The sequence below is a fragment of the Lonchura striata genome, chromosome 9 (assembly GCF_050655825.1).
Source record: "Lonchura striata isolate lonStrDom1 chromosome 9, ASM5065582v1, whole genome shotgun sequence".
NCBI lineage: Eukaryota > Metazoa > Chordata > Aves > Passeriformes > Estrildidae > Lonchura > Lonchura striata.
In genome coordinates, this window is record NC_140711.1 from 8,798,353 (window position 1) to 8,825,944 (window position 27,592).

Sequence of the window (27,592 nt, forward strand, 5' to 3'; positions counted from 1 at the left end):
AACCACAATGGAAGCCCCAGGCTAAAATGTTGTTCAGCGTAAGGCTGGTGTTCATCTGAAGACCACAGCTGCACTGAGTGCAGATGCAGCTGGGTCAGGGCAGGATTTCTGGCACTTCTTCTAGAAGGATACCAGGGCTGGAACTGTGCCCTCCTGCTGCAGGGCTTGTGAGGAAGAAGATTCCTTCTTTGCTCACTGGTATCAGCTCTGATCATTCTTGTGTTCTGTGTGTGGGAAGAAACAGAACCCAGCATTTGTGCTTGGTTAAAATTCAGATGGTTTTGTTCTTCCTGTTCCTCCCTCCTAAAAATATTGTAATTTGCACTGATTTTTCTTTATTCACCAGGTATGCCAGCCACAGTAATTTCTGATACCTCTGTATGTACCTTGATTTCTGTCATGTTGTCCTGAAATTGATCTGGGATGCTTCTCATAGGACTTGACCTGCCAAGAATCCCTGGCTAAGTTTTATATGCTCTGTGCCACTTGTCAGCAGACAGGTATGAAGATGTGAGTGTGGACCAGGGAGTTTCAGAAGGTCTTTTGCTGTTGTTGATAATGTTGACAATGTAGATAACAAACTCAGAATTTGCAACAGAATTTTTAAGCCTATATAATCATACCTTTCTGGTCCCATCTACAGAATTACTGAATATTTTCTAGCTTATTTGAAAGAATATATATAAGTGTGTGTATATAGATATACCATACACACATAAAAGGAAGTATAAAATCAATAAAAATTTGTCTGCAACAGAATTTATGTAATTTGTGACAGTGTCCTTAAGCATAGCCTCCATATATTTAGACTTCTTGATATTAATACTGAAATAGAGAAAAAACAGAGATAAAATAATGTGATTTCAAGAAAATGATTGATATATTGCACTATTTATGCCAAATTTCACCTTGGCATGGTCCTGATATTATATGATGTTAAATTTCAAAGAAGACAGGAGACAAGTGTTTCTCTCTCACCCTTTGCAAGAAAGTGAAGGGAAAGTGGTAAAATGAATGCATCTTTATTGCTACCTGATGAGGGAATTCTTTTCCAAAATAGACTTTTTCACATTTATTGATTTACTATATATAAAATATGTTTGGAAATTTGCCTATATGCAAAATCTTTTTCAGCTAGATTTATTTTTCCTATCAAGAGACTTTTCTTTTTTGTTTATTTGATAGTTTGAAGTATGAGGATGTTTCCTCAGTGAATTCAGTAAAGCTGGGTTTTCTCTTTAGTTTCTTAAACTTGAAGAAATAAATGGCTAAGTCCTGGAAATTAAGCACCTTGAAAACATACATATCTCTGACTAGATCTGAGACTCTTAAGCAAATGCATGGAAACAAAGCAAATCCCCAGTACATTAATAAATACCTGAACACTAAACTTATTAATTAAATGATGCAATACCACACTTAAGTTCTATCTCAATAGGCAATACACTATCTATCTGTGTTTGAGATGGTCTCTTTGACACCCAGATCTAACCTCTGTAGCAGTTAATAAACTTTGAGGAAAAAATCTTTGTGTTTTGGAAGTTCAGGAAATTCCTGGTTTAGTTTTTCTGCAAAGTTCTGTGTTTAATACTTTCCACTTGGAGCAATCAGAAATTTGTTTCTGGAAAGATCCTGCCTGCATCTGTTCCCACTGTGCTCCATCTACTCCCCAGACTCAAATGTAGTGTCTTAAGGCACAGCTGTTGGCTGATGGGACTCAGAGATTTTCTGTGGATAGATGTGCAATCTACTACAAGTAATTGCTCCTGAAATAGTAGCAGCAATAGTAATAGCAGTAGTTAGTGTTTGATTCAGATCTTGGCTGGGGTTTGCACACAGCATCCCAGGTGCTGAACCTGCCCCAGTGCCTGGGTGTGTGCTTCTGGCAGCTGCACCCAAGTGTTGCCATGGAATAAGCTGGCATGTCCAAAGTGTGAAAGAGTTGTTAGCACAAGCAAGAGTGCAGGCAAAACAGCTCATGTCAACAGCTGAGCTGATGAGACTTGATTTTCTTGAGATTTATGACCTGCATGGGAGGATAATACCCTGCCTGGGCTGGAGCAGCTGATATCTAATAGCAAGCTAGGATTCCTTTTGCAGTCTTTTTCTCTCCAGAATGCTAAACCGCCCTCTCGCCTCAATCCAGCTGGGTTTGGTGTAATTCTAAGGAATTAACATCATTTGGATTCCAACCTTTTTGTCAAATTGTGAACTAAACAATAAGTCCAGCACTTACTAGTAGAGAGACAGGTAGACAAGTATATGTAGAATATGATCATAGGAAGGTGAGGTATTTCAGAACATTATCTGTGCTTTGAATGAACCAGAACTCCTCAATGTAGGAAAATTTACAGTGGGGTCTGTCTTGGATGCCATTATGAAAGAACATGATCTTGAAATTCATAAGCTCAAACTGCAGAAAGAAAAGAGCTCCATTTATTACTGGCTGTAGCTGTCATTTCCACAAGGTAATTTTTACTCCTGGTTGTATGTTGCATTATTACGAAGAGCATGATTACATGGAAGGCGATTTGAGATTAAACTTGCTTTTCTGAATGGCTTGCAATAGGTGTAATGTAAGACACTTTTCTGCCATGTAAATGGATGTTTACTTCTGGTTTATGTTTTTGCACTGCACTGAATTGTGGCAGTCACTTTAAGGATATTACATTTATGGGAGTAGCTTAGAAGTACATTTCAATTGTACATTTTTACATCATGTCTCTTAGGACTTGGGAAAATATGTATCCATGTAGATAAAAACCTTTATGCCATTCACAGCAAGTGAAAATCTGATTTTGCTTATAAAATCTTTTTCAAGGCAGAAAATACTGTAAAGTGAACACATTTTTTGAAGGCAGATCTCAAAGGCATCTGCCATGCAACTCTGAAATGACCACATCTTTTGATTTGAGAGTATTGTTTGCTTTCCACGACATCCAAACAAATGGTAATAATGAAAGATTGAAGTGATGAGATTGCTGGGGTTTTTTTTTGTTTTGTTTTGTTTTATTTTGTTTTGTTTGTTTTTTTTTTTTTTTTTTTGTTTTTTTTTTTTTTTTCCCCTCTGTGGTGATTTCTTAGTTACTTTGTGTTGTTTAAAGAATGTTTCTGCAATAGTAGCACTAACTGGGTGTGTCACCCTGTTAGGACTTGTTTTAGTGCTGACCCTGCTTCTTTCAACATCTTTTATCTGTAGGTTTTGGGAAGGAACAGATATATATGGGAGAAAAAGGCTTTCAAAACACCCACCCTTTTTTTTAGCTCTTCAGCTGTGTCTAGGCTCAGTGAGGAGTGTGTTATCCTGCTCAGGGCTCGCTAGATGGCAGGACAAGATAATTTTCAGGAGCAGAGACTTTCGAGGGACTGAGACAAAAAACTGGAGTTATGGCGAAATTGAACAATTGGAAATAAAAGGGAAAGAGAAACTGAACAAGAGGCAAAAATTTTGTTTCTCCATGATTAAAAAAAATAAAATTGAAAAATAAGAATTTTAGATTCTTAAATTGACATTTCAACAAGTACAATATGATAATGGCTAAATTGCACATGCAAGTATGGAAAAGTGGAGTCTTTATTTCTGAGAGACAATGGAACACATTATAAAGCAAATAGCTTGACAGTAATTTCTCCTTGTCTGTTTTTAGTGCAGACCCATGTATTTGAATAAGAACTTTCTTCATTGTCTCTAGGAGCTCCTCTTTCAGATATGTCACATAACCTTATGGCTCTGTTGCAAGAAAATGGATCACGAGGAGAGCTGGAAATGGCCCTTGAGGGTCACATTTTTATCTGAACAACACTGGTGTTAATCCAAAGTAAGAGTGAGCAGAATCTACCCCGTTATGGAATACAGTACATTCCCTTGTCAATAGAGGATCAATTCCTGGAGTGAATTTTCAAGCTATTTGTCTGGCATAGCAGAGATGTCACTGAACAACTCATTTTCTGGCACTTCCTCTGGAGTAGTAATAACCAGACAGAGAGTGTGTCTGTGACTTTACTCCAGAAGAAAGAACCAGCCAAATGTGCTTTCTACAAACCATGTTTTTACCTCTCAGTGTGTGAACACACCACATATGTATTCCACTTTTGTATATGTATTCCACTTTTCACCTTGTATCAGAACCACTGAGAGATCTCAACTGTCTAAACAGCAAATTGCTTACCTGTATCAGTATTGCAAAATATACCAGAGCACACAGACTTAGATGAGATGATGGTATTAGACTGAATGTCTTTGGCCTTTGAAACTGAAATATTTACTGCTTCAAAAGATTTCCACAGAAATGGCAGAATTGTAAAATGGTTTGGGTGGGAAGGGACCTTATAGATAATTTTGTTTCAACCCCGTTTTCATGTGCAGCATCATCTTCCACTATCCCAGGTTGCTCAAAGCCCCATTCAACCTGGCCTTGGACACTTCCAGGGATGGGACAGCCACAGCTTCTCTGGGCAGCCTGTGCCAGGGCCTCACCACCCTCACAGGGGGGGATTTCTTCCTTATATCTAATCTAAACTCTGTCAGTGTGGGTCCATTCTCTCTTGTCCTGTCACTCCATGCCCTTGTCAGAAGTCCTCTCTTATAGAACCCTTGGGGCACTGGAAGCAGCTCCAAAGCCTCCCTGGAGGCTTCTCTTCTCCAGGCTGAACAATGCCATCTCTCTCTCAGCCTTTCTCCATTGCAGAGGTGCCCCAGCTCTCCAGCTCATCTTTGTGGCCTCCTCTGGATCTGCTCCAACAGGTCAGTAGTGCTTCATATGTTGGGATGCAGCTCTGCTGGTGGGGTCTCACAAGGGAGAAGCACAGGGGAAGAATCCCCTCCCTTGTCCTGCTGGCCACACTTGTGATACAGCCCAGGACATGGTTGGGTTTCTGAGATAATTTTGGAAATTCTTGGTCAAATTAAGACCAAGTGTTTATAGTACACTGGAGGCATAGTCACTAACGTTCTGAATGTAATGGAATAAAAATTGTGAAAATTTGGCAGTAAATTGTCTTGTAACTACCAAATAGTAAAGGTTTTAAAAGTTTGTTTATTTGGAAATGTCTGATCTGATAAATTTATTATTTTATAGTTATTTAATAATAATAATGTCACCCAGAAACCCAGTTAATAGCTGTTAATAGCTTTTATTTTTGCTGCTACACATCTATGTGGATTTCAATGTGCTTGGAAGCATAGCTCTGAACTGAGAACCTTTTGTGATTTTAGACAGACCCTCAGTGCTCAAATTGTCCAGTACTCTGAAATGTGAACTCATGCATACAGTGAGAACCGCAAATTGAAGCTAAATTAACAAATGAACATAAAAATAGATTTTAAAATGTTTTTGTCATTTTTGTTCTTGAAGTTCTGTCTGCTGCAATATCTTAGGGTCATTGAGTGACAGGACTAATCTAGCTCCAACTCTGCCCTATCTGGGACCACTCTTAAGATCTGTGGGAATATAGTTACCTTTGAAACTTCCACACCTTTTCTTTTGGGGTTAAACTAACTAGCAAACTCAAAGAATGTTTGAGGTAAGAGAGAGCACAATCACACCAGTTCTATTCTGTATATTTTCTATGAAGAAATTAGGCTAAAAACTCTAGCAAATTGATTTAAACCAGTTAAAGAAAGCAGCCAAAAAAAACAGTTCACAGTCCTTAAAGTCAGAGAATTAAAAATCATAGTCCTTTTCACTTGCTCTATTTATCCAGCTTATTTCCTAACAGAACTTCTTTTACCCTAGAGACTAACAAATGTTATCTCTGCTGGGATTCATTTGGCAACATGATCAAGCAGGAACATGGAATATTTGGTCCCAGCTCCCCCTGCTATGAAGTCCCTTAGCTCATTTGTTCCATTTGTAAAGTGGTGATAATGGTTGTGATGTTGTTTGCAAATATTTTATTTATGACAAGTCCTTAATAAACACCAAATACGATTGTAGTGTTTGTGGGATGGAACTCCATCCAGCCTTATCTGTATTTTTTGAGAAGTTAAGAAACATGTGTGAATGTAGGCACTGAGAAAATCTGCACCTCCTTCTAAAGTTTCTGTGCATGATTTTGTGATTTGATAGGGGTGTGATAGTGAAAAAAAGCCTAAATGAGAGAGCAAATCTGGTAACTGCAGATAGCTGGCCACCTGAGGTTTTACAGGCTCTGATTCTCTTGTTCTGGAATCTACTGCTTTACTTTGTCTTTCTTAAAGTTCCAAGAGGCCACAATCCATCATGGATGTCCAAGGATGTCTCCTCTAGTTGAAGTAATAAAAAAGAAAGGATCCAAGCTGCTGAAGTGGCTTTCTTCATGTGGTGTATGTTGCAGCTGTTCACAGCTGGGTGATAGATTTTCCCCACCAGGAAAACTTCTCAGTCTGAGGCTCCCTGGGCCACACTGGGCCCCAAGCGGGGGACCAAGGGGGACACTAACTCTTTCCATCTTTGCACGCATCCAGTAGTTTCTGATGAAGTTTCTGTTCACTCTCCAGGAGGTCGCACGGCTGGAAAGGAAGAGTTTGTCTCACAGCTCTATTTAGACCTAAGCCTGGTTAGTAGAAACAGCATTCCTCACAGTTGCAGGATAATGTAACATCATAAATAGAGCTATCAAGAATGTCAGGCAGCCTTTGTGGTTGTCAGAGCAGTGATGTTAAAAGAAAAGGGTTTTTTTTCCTGTCTTTTTTTTTTTTCCCCCCTAAATAGCTTTCCTCAAACTGTCAGGAGAGCACCTGGTGAAATGAAGCTTTGCTTTTGCTGTGTAGCTTTTGTTCTTAGAGATGGTTTAAGTAATAAATATGATGAAATAATTACATAGAAAAATAACAACTTCATTTCCATCAGAACACTAAGGGGTGGTTGTGATTCTTCAAAATGCCTTGAGAAAATAATTACAGCTGGGATACAGCTGAAATACTCCACACAATATCCAAGTATCTGTGGATAGCAGAGGATGTGTAGTACCTGAAAAAGCAGGGGGAGTGAAGGTTAGATGCTCATGCTAATTATTCTGGTGATGGTTGATTGGGAATGAATCACCTCATGTCTCATTAGCATTCAGCAGCACAACTGCTGGATGAAAAGGAAACAAACACTTGGGATTGCAAGGAGAGGTATAAGAGGCTGGTTTCTCTGTTGATGGTGGTTTTACAAGGAATTCACTGGAGCTTGGAATGATTTATGTGTGCTGAGGACCTGGCCTCGAGGAACCAGCTGGAACAAAATTTAGATCTTAAAGGGGCTTTGAGGTCTCCCTGGAATCAAAAGCAAGCAGTAAGTTTCTGGCTGCCAGGGGTTGTCCCACATTTTTGTCTGATTTAACAAAAATAGATCCTTTGGTTGCTTTCTACAAATGTGAGGGAAGAGGACTTACAGCGTTTGCTTTACTGGCCTTACTGTTAAATCCTCAATCCCAGCCCCTCAGCTGCTTGTCCTCAATTCTCCCCCCAGGAGGTGGTTGGTGGTTGTGGCTAAAGAAACAGCAAGGGTAGAAACAAGGTGCTTGCTCTTATTGCTAATTACTGCTGTTTATTCCCTTATTATCTCTAACTGCTGGCTTTGCATGTAATAAGAATGGTTCTCACCCACCCTAGCTCACCCTTTAATGCCACCTTCTTTCTGTTGGCAACAGAGGAGTACAAAGACAGTAGGAATTTCAAGAGCTATGTTGGAGCTGCTGTGATACCTCTGGAATAAAGGTAAAGAAAACAGTAGAATAAGTCTGTTTCTTTCCTGCTGGTGAGCAGGTTCCCGACATTGATTTCTCTTTCCCTACCTGTTGTATGTTTATAAAGGCCAGGAAAGAAAGGGTCTTCCTTGGTGGCTTTTGAATACCAATGAATGAACCTCTCACTGTGACCTGCTACTCTAGGACACAGTCTGGTATGACTCAAACCAGAAGCAAAACAAATTTCAACTGTTTCTTTTTTAATACTGTTGAATGGTATTTTTCTATTTTCCAGACTTGGCAGTGAAGCCATCTGGAAGTGTGTTTTGGGTTACTTGGAGTGGTTTTCTAGCTTGGTAACAGCTATTGTCAATAGGCTGAAGGCTAGGACAGAGCATTTATGGATAGTGTATGTTTCTATTGACATAAGATACAGAAAGGGTCTAAGTCTGGTTTATAGCATAAAGGATACAGAAGCCTCAACCACTGCCACAGAAGAGGTCTGTCCCTGTAAAATTTTGGTGATCAAGGTTTTGTTAGCAAAATATGGAATGCTTACTTACTAGAGTAAGAAAATGACTTTTTAGGAGTGTTTTGATGCTGAGAAAAGTATAATATATGTGTGTGCTTCTGTAGGAGAGTTTGTGTGTACTAAGAGAAGAGAGACAGCTCTGCTCTCATGTCAGCTGTGAAAGGTCAGGAGTAGCTGACACCCTCAGGGCTCAAATACACTTTGTAGACCAGCCTCGAGCATTTACAAAGGGCAGTAGCCCACAAAAAGGGATGAGTTACAAGATAAGTGGATGCAGTTTGTTACCTTGTGTATTGAACAGCTAAGGGGAGCCCAAATGCTTTATATTGGACTTTCTTATTTTCTCTACAGGTAAAACTAGATTTTTGTTTGCTGTCCTGATTCCCCAAAGTCAATCCTTTCTTTAAAATTATGAATAGTCCAGCTAAACATCACAGATTTGTAGGGTTAGCAGCACTGTTGGAGGTTAGCACAGATGTGTTAGGAGCTCATTAGCAGACCTATAAGTGATGTGATATGATGCCTTGGACTAACACTATAATTGCTGGAATTTGTAGTAACATCCTAAATAGAAATTATTTTTATAGGTATAAACTGAGGCCTCAACCATTTTTGGTTTCTGCTGTGAAGTTTTACAAATAGTATCTTGCTGTAATTTATGATAATGTACTAGAGTGAAAGAAATAAAATAAGAAGGCTTTTGTCCCATCCTTTTAATATGCTTCTTGCCAAGGTCAGTAAACCTGGTGGGTTTATTATTATGGCAGGGACATGTAGGAGTAAAAATATTCTGTCATATTCATGCTTTGTTACTAATTAAATAATTCAAAAGAGCCCTTTCTTGAAGAGCAGGAAATCATTTTGTGAGGATATATGTTCTCAATACAGGAGAGCTATTAGGGTATCTTTCCTCGTTCCTCTTTCTCCTTCTCTGCCTTTGTCATTCCCCCTTCATTTCATCTGAAAGCAATTTCCTCTTAATTAAAAATACTTATTTTCCAATTGAATCTATGATGTCAGTATAGCCTTGGTCTCTATTTGTTTGGGTTAGTTAACTTTTTAAAGGGAATGGAAATTTGAAGGTGACAGATATTTTAATTGTGCATTTTAAGGGATTTCAGGAGATTGAGCTGTTTGAGGTCTCTTGCTCAAAACTCCTCCCTCTTGCTTCCTGTCTGGCATAGTAAAGACTGGTTTCAGAGCAATATTACCTTTTTAACTACTGTATAAGTTTTTGGGACTGCTTACAAATAACATGGATTTGATTGGGGTGCTAGTCCATGGTCTTTCAGTCACTGTCACTGCAGCTCTAGAGCATATGTGGTGTTTGGTGGTGGCTACAGAACAGTGTTTTCCTTACTGGAAGGTGCATCCTGCTTTTTGATGCATAAGTATGTGCTTTCTTCAGAGACTTATTTGTGAATATGTGCTTGCATGAGGATCACTTCTTTCCTTAGATGATTTTTTTTTTAGTCCCATTTTATTTCTTGCCTGTGAGAATGGTCATGCACAAATGTCATGCAGATCCAGAGAACAAATGATCTAACCAGTTGCATGTCATGTACAAAAAAGCAGTATATGTGGTAACACAGGAACCCATGCATGAGAAGTCAGAAAACTAAAACACTGTTTTAACATTAATTGGGTTAGTCTGCCTTTAAAAAGGGACACTGCTTGCACAGAAGTGGCTAACAATGACAGATAAATTGATCATTGCAAATGCTTGCCCTGCTCTAACCTTATTTTCTTGATCATGTAGCTCCCATTAATGAATTTTTATGAAAACTTAGTGCACATTTATAAATGAACATACTGTTTGAACCAAGGGGCTGTATCTTTCATCAGGAAGTCATCCCTCAGTTTCAGAGTCAGCTCTGAGCAGCTCTCTTTATAAGATTAAATTATTCTCATTTCTTTATTTATCAATCTGCACATTCTGTGCTGGTAGAACTCTGTTACCCCACACAGGGGTAAAAAGGAGGAAACTGAAATTGACTGCTAAAGGTGTTACTTTATTGATGGGAAGCAGCAACTTGGATTCCAAACCCTGACTATCTTAATATTTTTTTCTGTATGCAATATCTACTGCTCTTTTAAGCCACTTGGGGAAGTGAAGAGTGGTGGATATGGAATTTACACTGGATCCAAGCTGTTTTGAAATAATAGGATGTGCTGGTATGAGGAATAGGGTATCAGGGTGAAAACAGGGAGATGGGAAGGTATTTGTCTTTTGGACTTGCACTGGAGGTGTGTGTTGTGATCTGTGAGGTTTAGTACCCAAGTAACAGACTCTGTTGCCTTTTACAGCAGTCAGCTCTGTGATGTGCAGGGTTGTGGTCTCACTGTTGAAGCCTGGAATTAGCAAATAGTGCCTGGTCAATACTGAGGCTCTGATTTAGTCAGTAGCCTCCAAGTCAGTAAAGTAAATATACACTCATTCTTTCCCTATTATGGTTAAACTATTGCCAGAGGGGCTATCAGCTCCTGTTATCTAGGTGTGATTGCATTACAATAAGCTGTGAAGCACATAATCTAAATTTCTGTTTACTTGTTGATGTTCTTTTTTTTTATAAAACAATTTAGTGTTGTAATTAAAACTGTGAGGAGAGAAATAAAAATATTGTAATTCTGCAGATATGTGGAAAGCTAGAAACATTTCACAGTGTAAGTCACTTTGAACTGACTCAATTTTGTTGCTTGTGGATTTTGCTGAGCTTGTCAGATAGAGAGAAATGACGTTTGAAACCTTAATGCTGAAGCAGCTGGGAATTGCTAGGCAATGAAGTAGTTCCCTACATACAGTGTCATAGCATTGCAATGGCTTTTTCTATCACAAATATCTTTAAAGTATTCACCAAACTAATTTTGGAGTTCCAAACACAACCTCAAATCTGGCAAGACATCTTTTTTTCGCTCTGATAAAAAAAAAAAAAATCTGTTTTATATTAGTAATGTAGATGAGTACTTACTGTCTTTTGGGGAAGATGATATCCTTTCCTTTTTTTATTTCTTTTGTGGGACAGGGGAGTGCTAATAAAACTTGGTTTACACACTTGATAAATATGGTCTGAGAATAAAAACCAGGCACTGAATGCAGCAAATTTTATGCTGCACTTGAAGAAATATATAATGACTCCTGAGAAGGGTGTGAAATGAAGCATGGTTGGGTGGTCAGCTAAAAGAATTTAGTCAGTACTCTTTAATCTCCATTTCACAGTGAAGTGACTTTTTCTCTGACCTTGGGTCATTTGCTTGGTTCATAACAGTAGATATTTGGAGACTCTAGTCCTTCAAGTTCATGCATATTGACTGACCCCTGCAGTGTCACAGGGCCACACAGTGTTAGTCCTCATGGCATAAATGTGCAGAAAGGTGTGTATTTGTAGGATTTCTTACTGTGGCACTGCTGTGAGTCAGTGCTGCCCATGCTGACATTGCACTGTCAGCAGTATGCACTCAAATAAGGAGGCAGTGAGTGAGAAGGGGAAGAAACCATTAATACTCAGTTATAATGGGCTTAGTGTCTTAAAGTTTACACAGTTTTGATTTTTTATATACATGTTTCCTAGTTTCTGGGTTGAACTAAAAACACTGGGTTCAATTAGGATGGAAAAAGTAAATGGAATTTCTTTTGTAAGCTTTGGGAAGCTTCACATAGACTGCTTCACAGAGAAGGTGTTCTAAAGCTGTGTGTCCAGGATTTTTTGAGAGAGTTCAGGTTCTCTTCATATTCAGTGATCAGAGCTGAAGCCCCATATGCAAGCTGGGATGGGACAGATGAATAAATATCAAGCTATTGAATCTTTAAATCTTCTTGTTTCATCATTGACTTAGACCTTGTCTGTGTGGGAGGAAAAGCAGCAACTACATTAAACTTTCATCTCTGACTTGAGCTCCACATTTTACAGCAGTGGATCCCAAGCTAAAAGTTAACACCAGTCATTTCAGAGATGGAGGTGCTAGAAACGGATCAGAGGCAGGTGCTAAGAGGACAAGCTCTGGTGTAGCATGACTGCAGGCTCCACTCTGAAAAGGTAATGAAATCTGGGGTGGAGAGCACCACACTGCTTCATTCCTAGCATGTGCTGTGGAGGGAAAATGAAGAAGGTCTGGGAAGAGAGACTGCTAAGAATTGCTGTTTTAAAGGAGGCACTGCATTTTCATTTTCTTGCTAGGACATTTGGAAATTATGTCATTACCTGCCAGGTATTGCCAGTCATTTGCAGAAGCACCAAACTTTCAGTTCTGACTCAAACGTTTTCATAACTTCAGCTCCTCCAGCGTCATAAGAAATGTGTTAAATGTATGGAAGGGTCAGTGTTTGAAAACACATACAGAGAGCACCATAATTATCTGAAGGTAAACTGCCAGATATTGTGATGGAGTGTTTTAGCAGGCTGAATTCCTGAACTGACACACTTATGTTGCTGATCCCATTTATGTGAGCAAAAAATCTAAATGACTGTCTCCTGTCCAAATTTACACAACCGGAATTTTGTTATTTTAGAAATGTGCTGTAAGGTCCCCTAGGGCGGAACATGATTAAGCTTTGTCCTTGAGTAAAACACAAAGCACTATTATCTCCTCTTTGAAAGGTTTCACTAATCTCAGGACTTCAGCATTGAACTAAATTTAGAAAGCTTGGATGCCAATGGAGGCGTTTCACGTTTTCTTTAGACAGTGACAAACAGTATATTCTCAATCACTCCTTCAGGTCAGAGTTCAGCTTTCATCTTGCCTCTGGTCAGAGACTGGATGACATCCTGAACAACTGACTCCTTGTAGTTTATGATGGCAGTGAGTAGTTTATTATATGATATACAGCCTTTAATTTTCTGGAGGGACATGGAGTTGATGTTTGATAAGCCATTCAGGATAAAAGAATAACTACTACAGATAAATGAAGAAGAGGCAACACAGGCACAAATAGATGTGTTTATTCTGAGTGCTCTAACTGCTTTTTGAGTCTGGTCTAAATGTACATGGTGAAAAGAATGAGAGAATAGGAACATCACTGCCATAGTATAGGTTTTATCAGAGGGGAAACTCGGCTCATCTGGACTTGTAGATTAAAGCACTGTGCTGAAATTGAGTGCTTAGAATCTCATTAATTAACTTTCCTAGTATGAGCAATCATGTATGTATACAAGTCAATAAAGAGAATCAGCTTTTGCATTGTCTTTTATAAGCATGAGCTAAACCTAGCAGCTTTATAAAGTGAAAGCTAAGGCAAAGATGTTACATTTCCACCACCCTCTGCTTCCAGGAGTATTGGTGTCAAAATCAGTGCCAAGCAACTTGTTTTCAGTCTCCTCTATAGTGTCCTTGACTTCCTTGTTATTCAGTCTGCCCTCTTTAGAACAAGAGGCTATGCTGACTGCTCAGGAGACAAGCTAAACATCCACAGGCCAGCAGAGAGCTTGCAGTAATTGTAAAAACAGCCACAGCAGTCCCTGAAATGCTTTTGCTGAACTTGACACAAACTGGGCTTCAGCTGTAGGAAACCTGTGACCTCCATCAGTTGATTTATAAAATCAGAGGGCAGATGTTTAAACAGATACTGAAAAAAAAAAGGTATGAGAGGATTTCAGACTATGGTGTTCTGGGATGATCTGCATGTTTGTAGGGGAATCCTAAAAGTGTTAAAAATCAAGTATTGTGTGTAAAATTAAAATATCACTGGAAGTTGATAAGTGGAAGTGAGGATAGGAAGCAAGGTCTGCCTCCTGTTGCTTAACAGAAGAATTAGATTTCCACTAGTGAAGATATTGGTTCTTAATTGTAAATCCTCCACAAGTGGTTCAAGGATATTTTACCTGTTCCTAAGAATTGCCCAATGGCTCTGACCTCCCACTGGGAAATCTGGTTACAAACCAGAGAGAGGTGGAATGAGATATGACTGGTAAATCTTTTGGATTTATAGCTTGTTTGCATTACCTGTACTTTGGGCAGACAGGGTCATAGAGAAGAGAAAGAATGTTGCCAGGTAGAGTAAGTATTGCTGAAGAACATCTTGAAGACAAAAGGGAGATTTTTAGCAATGATTTTTTGTGTCAGATTAGCAAGATTTAAAGTGATGTTATTACAGAAAATGACCCTGAATTGAGTTTCTTTGAAATGAGGCTCTAGTCTTGCCTTGTGTTGAATGAAAATTATTATACAGAAGAGCTGTTAAGAAGAAAGGAGCATTTACAGCTGAAGTTTAGTGGTCATAAGGCTTCTGTCCTGTTGGCCTCCCTGTTAGAGAAGTGGATTTTGTAGTATCACTGAAATGGGGTGAAATCCTGCTTTCTTCAACCAATCCTCGTAAGATACTCAGACTGAATTACACCCTTTTATCCAATATAGAACCAAAAATATAGAATACATGGATCAAAATAAGTAAGTGGTGATGTGTAGGTACACAGTTTATGGTGACTGGGAGTGGGGATGGGCTGAGCCTCATCCCCAATGGGCACAGCTGTGAGCAGCAGGTGAGCAGCATTGACAGCAATGAGCCCTGGAGTGCCCAGGGGCACTGACCAACCACCAAAGGGAACAGAGAGCTCACAGGTGCCATGCATCAACATGAGGGGATAAAAGGATGGGCTAAAGAACAAGGGGAGCAGATGTTTGCAGCCTTCTGAAGGGGAGTGGTGTTACTCTGTATGGGCAGGCACCTGAAGCCTTCTGGTGAGGTAAGGTGGTACTGTGTGTGTGTTGAAGCTTTCTGAAATAGTGTCATGGCCATCTCAACTGCTATGTGTGCTGTGACAATGATGAGTACATTCTTAAATTGTACACTCCATTGTTTATTGTCTCCCTTAGATCTGAAGGTGTATGTGGCTGAACACAGATCATAACTCAGATTTTTGTATGCAGTAAATGGGCAATGATTTTCCTTGTACCACACCAAACTTTGGCAGTTTTTGTTATGGCTGGTAGGAAAAAGGGGCTCTATAAACCTCAGGCCTGCCCAAGTTCATGCAGATGCTGAAGAGCAGAGTACTGTGCAGAGAGAGAGCAGGTCCAGAAGTTCAAACTAGCACAGGAGTAAGCAATGCTGAGATTCTGGGAATTGTTCTATTCCTGGACATTGAAAAGAGGTTGCTGGAACTAAAGGCTACCAGAGTCTCACCGCTTCTGGACCAACCAATGCTGAATAATAGGTGTACAAAATCTCAGGATGGATACAAGGTTGCTCTGTCAAGAAGCCCTTTAACTGCATCACCCTGTGCCTGCTAGTAAGGTAATTAGAAGCTGCTGAGTGGTGGCTTTAGTAGTGGGAGTTGTGTAATGTCCAGACTCGGGGATGGGTGAAAGCACTTCACCTTTGTCTTTAAACCTACCTTCCCTCACTTCTCTTCTGTGCAGTAAATTGGCCTGTATCTTCTCTTACCTTATATATCTGGAAAGTATATCGGCTGGTGTATGTCTTGAGTTTCTCTGGGCAGTCCTGTTTACCTTTCCTCTCTGTTTAAGAAAGCAGCATTCCTTCTCACCCCTGCCCCAATTTTTTGCAATCTGAGAATCTGTTTAAGATTGGAGCCAAGATCTTCAGATTCTGAATTGTTGCTATGAACAAAGCTCAGAGCCAAAGGATACTCTGGAAAGGCTGTTTTTCACATGCTTATAATTTTGGGAAAATGAGAAAGCAGCAAAACTCCAATGGAAATCATGGACAAAACTAAATTTAAAGACAGTCCCCTCTCAGAATACGAAAAATAAAACAGTGTGATATGCAGGTCAAGATCATGGCATACTTTTAACCACTTAGCAAACACTTTTAGCAGTGTTTGAGCCCAGCACTTCCAGTGTCAGTTGCACTCTTTCCCCCAGTGAATTAGAAATATTTCACAAAGGCCGGGAAGTGTTATTACTGTTTTCTACCTGAGTAAGCTGATGCTGAGAGTTTTCAAACTTGGCTGTCCAATGGGAAATCTCTTGTGGGAGCTGCAGATCTGTAAATTTCACATTGCTCCAGATGATGTTCATGCAAAACCTGCTGGCCTGCTTGAGCAGGAGAGCAGGTCTTTTACTTGTGTGTTTTATAAATATGTAGTGGCATATTCTGATAGAAGTTTTATCATTCCTGTTCAACCACTTTCTCAAATGAGCTTCATTCCTTTCCTAGAAATAGAAAAGTATTGTCATTATTGAACTACAAAAGGCTCTATTGCCATCAGACCTAAAAAGTCAGTAAAGTGGAAGATGCTTGCATTAATGAAAATCACCTGCTAGCAATTAAAACAATACTTTCTAAGCAGAATAGCTGAATGTGCCATTGATTTAATGACCCTTGGCAGTGACTGTTTAGCTGGATTTACAGGAAGCCTCACATGACATTTCATTAGTATCACAGTGAATTAACTTTATAGCAGTGTAGTGCTTAATCCAATTTAGACTTAGTATTATTAATGATGCTACCAGGGAAATAGTTTTTAAGGCAATTAAACAGCAATATGTAATGTTGCCAAGCATCACTACTGATATCTGATGGCATCACAAAAAGCCACACTTTAAAAGGGAATTGAAAATGGGGAGATAGCACTTCCTGGTGATTTAATCCTTTGCACTTGGAAGACTACCAAGTCACATAAAAAACAGATTCTAGAAGATAACTTTGGAGGGAGTGTAAGTAGATACATTCATCCTCCTGCTGGCTAGCAGCTTGAGCCACGTGCAGTGCATGTGCTACCTCCAACAAAGGGTGCTTGGGTTACAAAGGGGGTGGGATGGTGGGGGATATGTGCTCTCAACTCCAAAGCCAAATCTAATAGCAGATTATGATCAAGCAGAGTTTTCCACATGGAACAGGAAGTATTAGAATACCTAGGCTCAAACTCAAGCTGGAGTAGACTACTGATATCTCGCAGTATTTGTGTAATGACTTCATACCAGTAGATGTCTAAAGTAAATAGTGGCCTCAGATTTCAGGAGAACATTCTTGAATAAAAGACTGGCTCCTTTACTTTTTTCTGTTAGCATTGCCCAGTAGCAGGTGCAGGGCTCAACCCAAAACTCACTGACAGTGACTGGAAACATTGCTGTTGATGTGAATTCTTTGGGACCGGGAACGGGAACAGGTATTTAGATTTTGGGTTTGTTGTTTGGGCTACCTTTTCCTTTTAAAGAATTCTAGCATCAATTTACATGAAATAAAACAAAGCAACAAACAGGGCTCATTTTGATCAAAATCCCCACTCACATAAATTGTAATTTTGCCTAATATAAGTCAGCACCCATAATTATTCATAACAGCAAGGAACAATGAATTGGACCAAGTGAAGTGACAAGTGCATTTTAAGAGATCGTAAAATTCCCATTTGCAGGCATCATTGTGTTAATACCCCATGACCAATAACCCATATCATCATATACAAGAATATTATTAAGCTAAAATTTATGAGGTGGGCTGCATTGCATGGTGGGCTAGTGAGATCCTGCATTTACATGTTTTTCTGGTTTTGTTCTAATTTTGTTCACTGTTGCAAGCTTTTTTTATTTAAGTTCCAGGAAAAACACTAAGATCTGATGGCTAAATGTGTAGGACACCTTTATGTTACCATTCTAAGCAACAAGTTGTGGGCTCTGTAGAGCTAGTTTTCTTTTGTCATCTTGATGGATTTAAGTTTGATACAAATTCTGTTCCCTCTTAATGTTTGGCATACAGAGTATACAGCTGTGTTTAAATGATACATTAGTTCTGAAGATGATTCTTCCACTAATCTTACTGTTTGTTTCTCTTGGTATTTATAGCAATGGAAAAGTACCTTTAATTTTATTTTATGGCATCAAGATGTAGTAGGGAAAGGAAATAATTTGTCTGCACCCTTTACGCTCTAGTGTTTAACTGCTTACACCCATGTGCCAAGGACATGTACTGTACTGTGTGATATAATTTAATTTTATTTCCATACTGTGATTTTCCATATCGCAAGTGCCTCCTGCCTGTTTGATTTTGTGTAGGCACCCAATTTGTATGTATGGTTTTGTTTTGGTTTTTCTTCTTTAACTAAGGAACAGAAGTCGCTTTTCTATAACTTCAGTATGCCTGAATAGATCAGTTTCTGTGATGTGACTTAAATTGAGTAGCTGATACTTACATAACTGAAGTGAGAAGTTCAAAGCAAAGTGTGAGTTATTCCCATAATGTGATGTTAAACTGTGGCCTTTCTTACTGAAAGATTAAGTGACTATGAAAAAACTTATTTGGTTTAAAAAGGAGAGTCACATAATTCATGAAGACAAAACCAAATGCAAAGGAAATGCCTCAGACTGGAGAGTCCTTACTGCACAATTTTCTGTGAGCATTAGAGGATATTTCAATGCATGTTTTCCCTTTTCAGTGGGCATCTACTGTGTTTTGGACTGATTTGATCTATCAGCCTCTATAGTCTTACATTTTTTTATTATGTAGCTGGACTGAAGAGGGACTGTGTGAAATGTATTTAAGCCAAAATGAACCGAACTTACTGCTGGTGATTAATGAAACTGATAGCTCTGCTTCCTTGGTCAAAGGCCCTCTAATAAAACCTGGTACAGGCTTTGCTTACCCTGGTTCCAGAGGTCATTGTGCAAGTAACTGTGAAGAGAAGTTACTTGAAAGTTGTGGTTGGTGTAATTGATGACATATGTTCTGGACCCTAAAGTAATGAAGCCCTGAGGACATTGAGTAAAGTACTTGGGGGTGAAGTTTCTGCTTGTGAAGTAATATTAATATGAGTGGAGTTAGGTATAAAGCCCCAAGGAGGGGATGTGGGAAGAGACTGCTGCAACTGTGGACCCCACAGAAGGACTCTTTGACATACAGCATGTGTTAATGTGGGACCTGTTGTGAGGAGATAATTTTGGAGAGAGAATGGGACAAATAAGGACTGTAACAATCCCCTGTAACCAATGTTAAACTACCCCCTCTTGGGCATTAGGGCTGGGGAAAACCTTCTGCATAAAGGTGCTGGGTTTTCCATGCTAATGCCCCTTTTGTCAGATGAGCAGAAGGCTACATAGCAAAGGTTAACCTTAAGGATCATCATAATTCTGTAATGACTTCTGTTGAATGTTTTAATTTCCTTTGCACCTCTGAAAGCACAGCTTTTATTCGCATAGAAGTTGTCATAAAACGAATTGAATCCTTCAGTTATGTTAGATAAGTATTTCATTGATAATGGTCAATTAATGTATCAGTGCAGCACAACAACTGTATCTGAGTTTATATTGCAGAAACACCACTTCCCTTAGTAAAACGCTTTTGTTCTTGGAAGTCAAAACTTTTTTGTTGAAGCACTGACTGACATGCTGAACCCAAACTGTGTATCACACCCCACATTCCTGTGCTGACATCACTGGAGGGATATGGGAAGTATCTGAAGACCTGGACTCTGCACCTTATCCTCTCATAGGGTTAGTTCTCAGGTATGCTAATTCCCCTGTACTTTTCCTGGAGGGGTCTGTGGTCTGCAGCTGATTTAAGAGTGGGAAATTGTTGCAGCCTGTTGTCAATTTGGTCAAGGAATTTATGAATCTAGATTACCTAAACAGTTGCAAAGTCCTAGAAATTGCAGATGGAAAGGGACTATGAAGGCTCATTTGAACACAAGTGCCAAAGCAGGATTGTTTTCTGCAGTTAATTCTCTGGAGTTTTGTCCAGACAGATTTTGAAAAGCTGTTATATGATATTCGCAGTCGGTGCTAGGGAATATTGCATTCTGTGACATTTCAGTGTATGCTGCTTCAAACTTGTGAAAAAGCATGTATTCACATCACACATGTATGTATCATATGAATGTGACATTTTTTATGGCTTTTCAGAAAAAATAACTGCTTTCCAATACTGAAGAACTTATCCCACAGCCACTACTGGTGCTTGGAATTTAAATGATATTTTCAAATGGGGGCTTTGGAATGGATGAACACTAAAATTATATTTTTCATAGAGTATTTCAAAGACTGTATTTCAGAATTTGAACTTGTGAGCATCTCACCTTTTTTCTTCACAATATATAGTAGACTTAAGAACTAGAAACTCACAGAAAATATGCGTGGATGGAGGAGAGAGATCTGGTTATCTTCCTTTGCAGCCTTTGCCTGGCAGGTAGAAGTGCCTTTGGTACAGGAGAAGTGGATGTTTTATGAAAGCTACTACTTTGGAGTAGAAATAAAAATTCAGGGGAAATTTCTTGCACCAGTAATTCTGTTTGAATTCTGTCTGGGCACTCTACAAGTTTTTATGCCTAAATTGTAACTTGGATTTAACATTTTATCTCATTGATGGTTCTGAACTTGATAGTATCTAATTCACTGGTTTTGTTTTTTGGTACAAAGACCAGGAACTTTCTTCACAGAAAGAATATTATTCCTCTGTCATAAAAGAGGACCTGCAACTTCTTTTTTTTTGCCTGATATGTATGTATTATTTTTATTTTTTTGTCTGTTTGGTTATTCACAGTGACGTCTGATTTTCAACTTTGTGACTGAGTTTCAGACTTCAAGCCTGTTAATGTAGAACTAAGCAAGTAAAGTATTTTAAGCAGGTAAAATATTTTGCAAAGGGGCAGAAAACCCTTTCTAATTCTTTGTTTCTAGAACTAAGTGTCATTGCTCAAATGTTGATCTTTTATGCCAGAGCATGATGAACTTCTGCTTCCCAGCAGATGTCTAATCTCTCTAGATGTTGAATTAACACAGAAAAGATTGAAGATGCAGGTTGTGGATTGGAATGGGAAAACAAATATGAAATTGATTAAATTCCATTGTCTTCAACTAGATTTCAGTCAGATAATGGCTAATTGAATACACATAGCTGAAGCCAATTTTTAAATCTGGTACTATTGAACAGCTCACAGCCCAGAAAAATAAGCATCTATTTCTGTACTGATCCATGGAATACCTGAATTATTGACTTCTGTGGTTTCAAATAGACTTGCAATATTTTTTGCATAATTTTATTGAATTAGTAGGTGTTTCAGTGGAAGAGTTGTCCTTCTAAGAAAACCTTAACTTGTGAACATCTTAGAGCATGGACTTGGTAGAAAAAGTGTCATATATTAAATAGGTGGGACAATATGTATAAATCTTTGTTCTAGAGAATTGCATAAAAATCCAAGACAGTGATACCTGATGGGCTATTTCAGATGTTTCTTGCAGTGACAGCACAATTTCCTCTACTACTTTTGACTCTTGCTATTGACTGCTGTTCAAAAACAACCCCAAATACCTGTGTGGGGAACCTGTTGCTTTAAGATTTGCAAGATTGTTTGCATTCCATGCTTGAGAGGAATGAATTCCCTCAAATATTTTAAACAATTATTTAGAAGAATTAATAACTCTAGGGAACATTAAGTTAATTAGATAAGGAAAGCAATTTTTTTTGAGGACTTTTTGGCAAGAAATGTTGCAAAATAATTACTGTACTCTTTTGGTTGACTCAGCCCCATTTCTGATTTATACTGACTTCAAAGGTACTAAAGTAGTGATTAGGTTCTTGCCTGTTGCTCCTAGGAGTAGGTTAGTACCTACTTCTGGAAAATTCAAGAAGGACATGCAAACTTGAATCCCTGAAGCAAGTGAATGCTTGAGAGCAGTAAGCCTGAAGGGGGAGGAGCATTTTTTTCTATGAAGGTATCCAAATATATTTTTCTTGAGTATGGAATGAATGATCTAAGTACATATTGTAAGCTTTATCATGTAAAAGAAATTTGTTGTCTCTTCATTACTTCCTTGCCAGTCTGTTTGCTCAATAGCATGTTCAGGTGAATAAATCTTTGAGGCAAAATTCTCTCCAGTCTTGCCATATTATAGGATCATTCTACCTAAGACTCAAGTCTCTGCACAGAGTTAGATGTAAAACACAAATTGTATTTTGTGCACCTGCTCTAATCTCCTTGGATTCAGTAAACTCTATCTTGGAGAGGAAAAGTTTTGAAAAGTTTTAACATCTTCTTGCATCTTGTACCTAGTCAAGAAGCAGGAACGAAACTGAACTTGACAGTTCAGACATCACCCTGAACTCTAAGTGCACCAAGCTCTATGAAAATGCCATTGAATAAGGTAATTGTTTGTAAAAATAAGGGGCTATGTATTCCCCTTTTCAGTGGGGGAAATCACTTGCTACAAAAATACTATAATTTGGAAGTGACAATAGATGGTCACTGTTATTGAGGATGAGACAAATTAAATTGGAAGCTCAGTGCTTACCCTGGTTTTGGGGTGACTGAATTAAAGGCTGACTTCTCTTAAGTGTTTTTGGATGATGGCACAGTAGATACCAGAAATCAGCAAGAGTGGTTCTAGGCTTGCTTTTTTTCCCCTGCTACCTAAATGAGTGAGATGTGACACAACTATCCTGATGTTTTTGACACTTGGATAGAGCAATTATTTTCCACTGTGAGTCACCTTTGTGGTAGATTGTAACAGCATCAACTTTGTCCCTAGTTAGCTATGCTGAACCAGCCATATTCACAACTTTAATCCATTTCAGTATCAAGCTGTTCTATTTTCTGGGTTTGATCAACAAAACACGCTTTTACTTCCCTGGAAGTGGAGGCTGGTTCCATGGGTTTATGTGTGTGGAGCCTCCCTCCCAAAGTCTTTGGTGTGGCTGCTTGTGTTCTGTGGCCTTGGAGCCTCTGACCCAGGTGCTCCCTTTCAAAAACCTTTGCTGCTGTGAGAGACAATTGACCATGGGTGGGAAGGAATCTTCTCTATTTTTCATGTGGTCTGGACAAAAGGCTGTTTTCAAGTTGTCCTGGCTGCTGGAAGGACTCAATGATTTGTTTAGTGCTGTTTAAAGGCACATCTTCTATTTCATCAGAAGTTCATGAGAGTTTCCTGCAACCCTCTATCAGTTGGTAATTAATTAATACAGCTTAAGGAGAGACACAAAGCAGAAACATTTGCAGTTTCAATACTGCTGGGAAGTCACCATGATTTACAGCGAGAAGTACAGATAATTGTTGTTTGAGTCAAGCTTGCACATACCTCACAGAAGCTTCCAAGAGACTGGAAAAGAAGTGCTGGCCTTGCTGAAATAAATAGTAGTGTTCCCACTGAGTTCAGTGAAGCCAGTGTTTTACCCAAAGAAAACACAAACCAAGCAAGAATATTGCCTGAGACTGAAAGAGAGGTGGGAAAATCCAAGCTCAAACACTTCTGATTCAGATTGCCAAACCCTAATCCTTAATTTATGAAAATAAAGCTACAGTAAAAAATGCTGTTTTTACTTATTCAATGAAGTTTTCTCTTCTGAGAATTTGCTAGTCTCACAATATTTACTCTTAAACACAGTTCTCCCAGACTTACAAAGACAAATGTCTGGCCAAAAAAAGAAGAGCAATGGCAGTGGAGATCTGTTGCTTCTCTTTCGACCGCCACTTTGCTCTCGGGGATTTCTCGCCGCTGTCCCCCGTCCCTCCCCGGCCCCCCGGGACCCTCCGGCTAGCTGTCCCCTCCGGGGCCGGGGTTTTCCGCGGTCCCGCTGCCCTGGGCTTACCAGGCAGCGGCTGGGTTAGCACGGTCCGAGCTGCGGCGCTGCCTCAGTCGCCGCAAGGGTTCGAGATAAAGAGACCAAGAGAGACCAATGGTATGCTTGTCCAGAGAGATTGTATTGCCTGAAGCATTGCAGTGACCAAAGGCCCCGGGCTATTGCCCAGATACAGTTTTATACAGCAAAATTAAGAGATAAGGTCTTAAACAATAGAGACAGTGTTCAACTAAGGCACATCAGAACCACCCCAGGGGCCAGGTCCAATGGGAACTGCTCAGGGGTGGGGAGAAGGGGGTCTACAGAGGAATGCTGAAGCGGGACTTTCCCGAAACAGTGGAGCATACATAAATGTATCTTTTCCCTCAGTTTCTCATTCCCAAAGCCTTTCTAAAACAATGGGGCATACATGAATGTATCCTTTTCCTCAGTTTACCATTCCCAAGGCCTTTCTAAAACCTTCCTCCACGCTACCATGCCAGCATGACTGCAACAATTCCCCGCTTTTCAATTACTAAGATGAACGATGCCTTGGGAGAAGGTAAACTGTGGCTCTTAAACTGCAGTGTCTTTCTGCTTGTCGTCTTCCCACCAATCGCTTTCCGTGGCGGCAGCAGCGATGAAAACCGGCGCAGAAGCCTTCGGCTTCGAGGTGATGACCTTGGAGACGATCCGCTTCAGAATCCCAAATGCTAACAGAACTAAAAACAATGCAACTAGAAAGTAAAAGATGTCTTTTAAAAGAGACACTGCCCACCCAGAAAGGTCCCAGTCTTTGAACAGATTTTTAAACCAATCCTCATTTTCTTGCTTCACATTCCCAATGAGGCTTCTCATTTCCTGAATGGACGAGTGGACACTCTGTCCTTTAGATGACAGATCAAAACAACACAACCCATCAAATTCTTTACATCCATGACCATGTGCCAACAGCAGGAAATCAATAGCTGCCCTATTTTGGAGGGTAGCCTTTCTGGTTATTTCCTCGTCTTCTAGGAGGTCACTCAGGGCTGCTGATGTTAAATTTGCCTGCTTGGTCACCCAGCATTCTAGATTGCCTAATTCACTCAATGCTTTGGCTGCTGCAACCCATGGTAAAAACACAGAGACAGCAACTCTTTTGGATTTTGCCCAATGATAAATTTCTGCATCACAATGTTCATCAAATTGGCTTGCACTCCGCTTAGTAATTTTTTTCCCACTTTTTGCTTGCCCAACTGGAATTTGGGTCATGTTGGGGGAAGCAAGGGTCAGATGCCCAAAAGTACATGGACCTCCAATAAGACGAGATGGGATTCCTGGGTACGCTCTGTCCCCACAGATAAGAAACATTCCCTTGTCCAGCTTGCGTGGACGGAAATCAGTGGTGGATGCAAATTTCAGCTTGTAGACAGCTGTGCACCATTGACCTGCTCTGAATTCTACCTTGTACTGTTTGACATGCTCATATAATTTTACTTCTTTGGTTGGGGAAAAATCAAATTGAATGCAAAACTCAGCTTTTGCAGAGCCTAGGAGTTCTAATTCCTGGGGCTCCCCCTCAGCAGTGGGCAAATGTGAAACCCACCCTTGCCACAAAATGAGGGGATTTCGCACTTGTGCTTCAACTTGTCCTGCACCTTTAGGTATTTTATTTTTGTTCACCTGCTTTTGCAAACGGACCAGATCAATTGGAAACTCATCCTCCTTACTTGGAACCCCTATTAAACATGTGGACATCGGATTTTCTGCTGAGGCAGTGGACAAACACATATGATCCTGTTGCAAGGCTTGGGCTAGCGTGACCCACACATTTTTCTTGGGCTGTGGAACAATCCATGCATCCACCGTGGAAGGGTAGATGACCATTCCCTGGAACCAAACGATGAGCAGGAATGTGGAAATTGACATTCTGCTAGTCTGAAAGAGAGATAAAATCATACAACAAAGTGAACTAACTCTGAAAAAGATACAATTTGCTCTGCCAGTATAAAGGAAAATGATTCTCCCCCCTCCCGCCTTCCCCCCTTGTCGAGGAGGCCCTTCAGATCCTGGAGTTTTGGGGGTTGCTGCTCCTGAAGCAACCACCCTTTCCCGTGGTTTTATCACTGAGTCCTCTGTCATCAGCATAGCTTTCCTGGTGCACTCCTCGATGAGCTGATCGAGTGTGGGGGGAGGCGATGATGGAAGAGCTAGGATGATTCGCTGACAGACTTCATTTGCATTTGTGGTGACCAGTTCTAATGTAAGTTGGTCTTGGAGCTCTGGATTTTGCACCCTTTTTTCCACAGAGGCTCGCACTCGATCCACAAAATCCATGAATGGTTCTGAAACAGACTGCTTTAAAGCGGTATATGAGACAATAGGGTCTTTAGAAGGCATGTTAAAAAATGCACGTTCTGCTGCATCCCTGGACAGGTCTAACACTGCTTTGGGAATGCCTGCTGCTTGCTTTTCAGCTTGGCTCCAATCACCCTCACCCACTAGATGTTCTAAAATGATTTCCTCATCCTCTATATCTGTGGAAAGGCTTGGACTTTGCAGAATCTCTGGGAGGAGATCTGCTGCAAGTCTTTTCCACGTTCTTTCCCACAATCTAAACTCAGACTGAGGGAGCAAGCAACTGAAAAGACGTTTCAAATCAGCGGGGACAAATGTCTTGGAGCATAGCGTAGCTTTCAAAATGCTCTTAAAAAATTCACTTCTTTCCCCAAACTCACGCTTCGTTTTGCAAAGTTCCCTAATACTATCATACGAAAGGGGCTCCCATTTGGCGTTCTGTCCCCTGGCATTATAAATCACAGGGGCTAAGAACACAGGCTCGGTCTCTCTGAGCACTTCCCGGCTGACAGCCTGGGCGCTGCCGTTGCCAGGGAAACCGGGAGAGGGAGAGGGAGGGGGAGGAGGGCCAGCTTGTGAGGGAGTGGCCGCAGCCGGCGGGGCTGCGTGGAGCGGGGCAGGAACAGGGACAGGGGGTGGCGATGCAACTGCGAGAGGAGGAGCTGAGGGCTGGACCGGGGGCTGGAATGTGGGCTGGATCGCCGCAAGGGAGGAGGGGTTGGGGTCAGGGACAGGCGGAGGGGGGAATGCGAGGGCTGGGGGCATGTTCTGGGCTGGCACAGGGAGCAGGGAATGCGGGGATAGAGAAGGGAAAACCGCGTGGCCACCTCCATCTTGTGGGGGCTGCACGGGGGAGATGGGGGGTGCAAAGCATGGATTTTCAGCTGCGGGAGCGAAAGCAGGAGGAGGAGAAGGGTTAGAAACTAAATCTACATCTGCACAGTTAGTTTTCTCACCGCAGGGGGTGCGGGGGGACACAGGAGACGCAACAGGGCGCTTTTCTGCTCCCTGGGCGCCCTGAGTGTCCGCACTCTCTTTCACAACATCGTAAATGACCAAAAACATTCTCATAAAACCTTCTTTCACTGAGGGATCTCCTGCCTTTGTCCTTTCACTCAGCACTGCACCAACACGCTTCCAAAATCGTCTTTCTCTCACTACTTGCTCTGTTATCTCCGGAATACTTACTGATAACCATCTGACAAACTCTTTTACAAGGCTCTTAGGAAATTTGACACCTGCACTCAGCAGGGGCTCCTGAACTTGTTTATAAATCTCTTTCTGCTGTGTAGTCAGCCTAACACCCATGGCTGGCTTCACAGCAAATCTCAACCAATTACTGCAGCAAACCCAAAGTTCTAAAGCTACGACGGAGACTCCCGTCACGCCTGCGCGCTGGCGTGTCCCCCCGTGGGCACACAGGAGCCGGTGTCTCCTGGCCGGGCCCCTGCCCCCCAGTACCGAGACTCACCCACCGCCGTCCTTTAGACACCACTGCAGCAACGGTTCCCGAACCCCGGGCGGTCTCCCGGGTGTGGAGAGGTGCCGTCCGACCCGTGACGACCTCGCCGGACAGAAATCGGCGTCTGTCTCCACGGCAACAGTCCCGCTGGGCTGTGTGGAGAGGC

At 40.7% G+C, this 27,592-nt stretch overlaps 1 protein-coding gene and 1 long non-coding RNA gene across 2 annotated transcripts in view; one reads left to right on the top strand and one right to left on the bottom strand.

Moving 5' to 3' along the window:
• The first annotated feature begins 3,070 nt into the window (after nt 1–3,070).
• Nucleotides 3,071–27,592, top strand: part of LOC146766628 (uncharacterized) — a 114,770-nt gene continuing 90,248 nt past the window's right edge. The window contains exon 1 of the long non-coding RNA XR_014957171.1: nt 3,071–14,862. This is a non-coding gene — a long non-coding RNA (uncharacterized LOC146766628). The remainder of the gene's footprint in view (nt 14,863–27,592) is intronic.
• LOC146766629 (uncharacterized) lies at nt 23,673–27,403 on the bottom strand. The gene has a single exon (XM_085587114.1). The coding sequence runs from the start codon at nt 27,270–27,272 to the stop codon at nt 24,201–24,203; it is 3,072 nt and encodes a 1,023-aa protein (XP_085443240.1). The 5' UTR covers nt 27,273–27,403; the 3' UTR covers nt 23,673–24,200.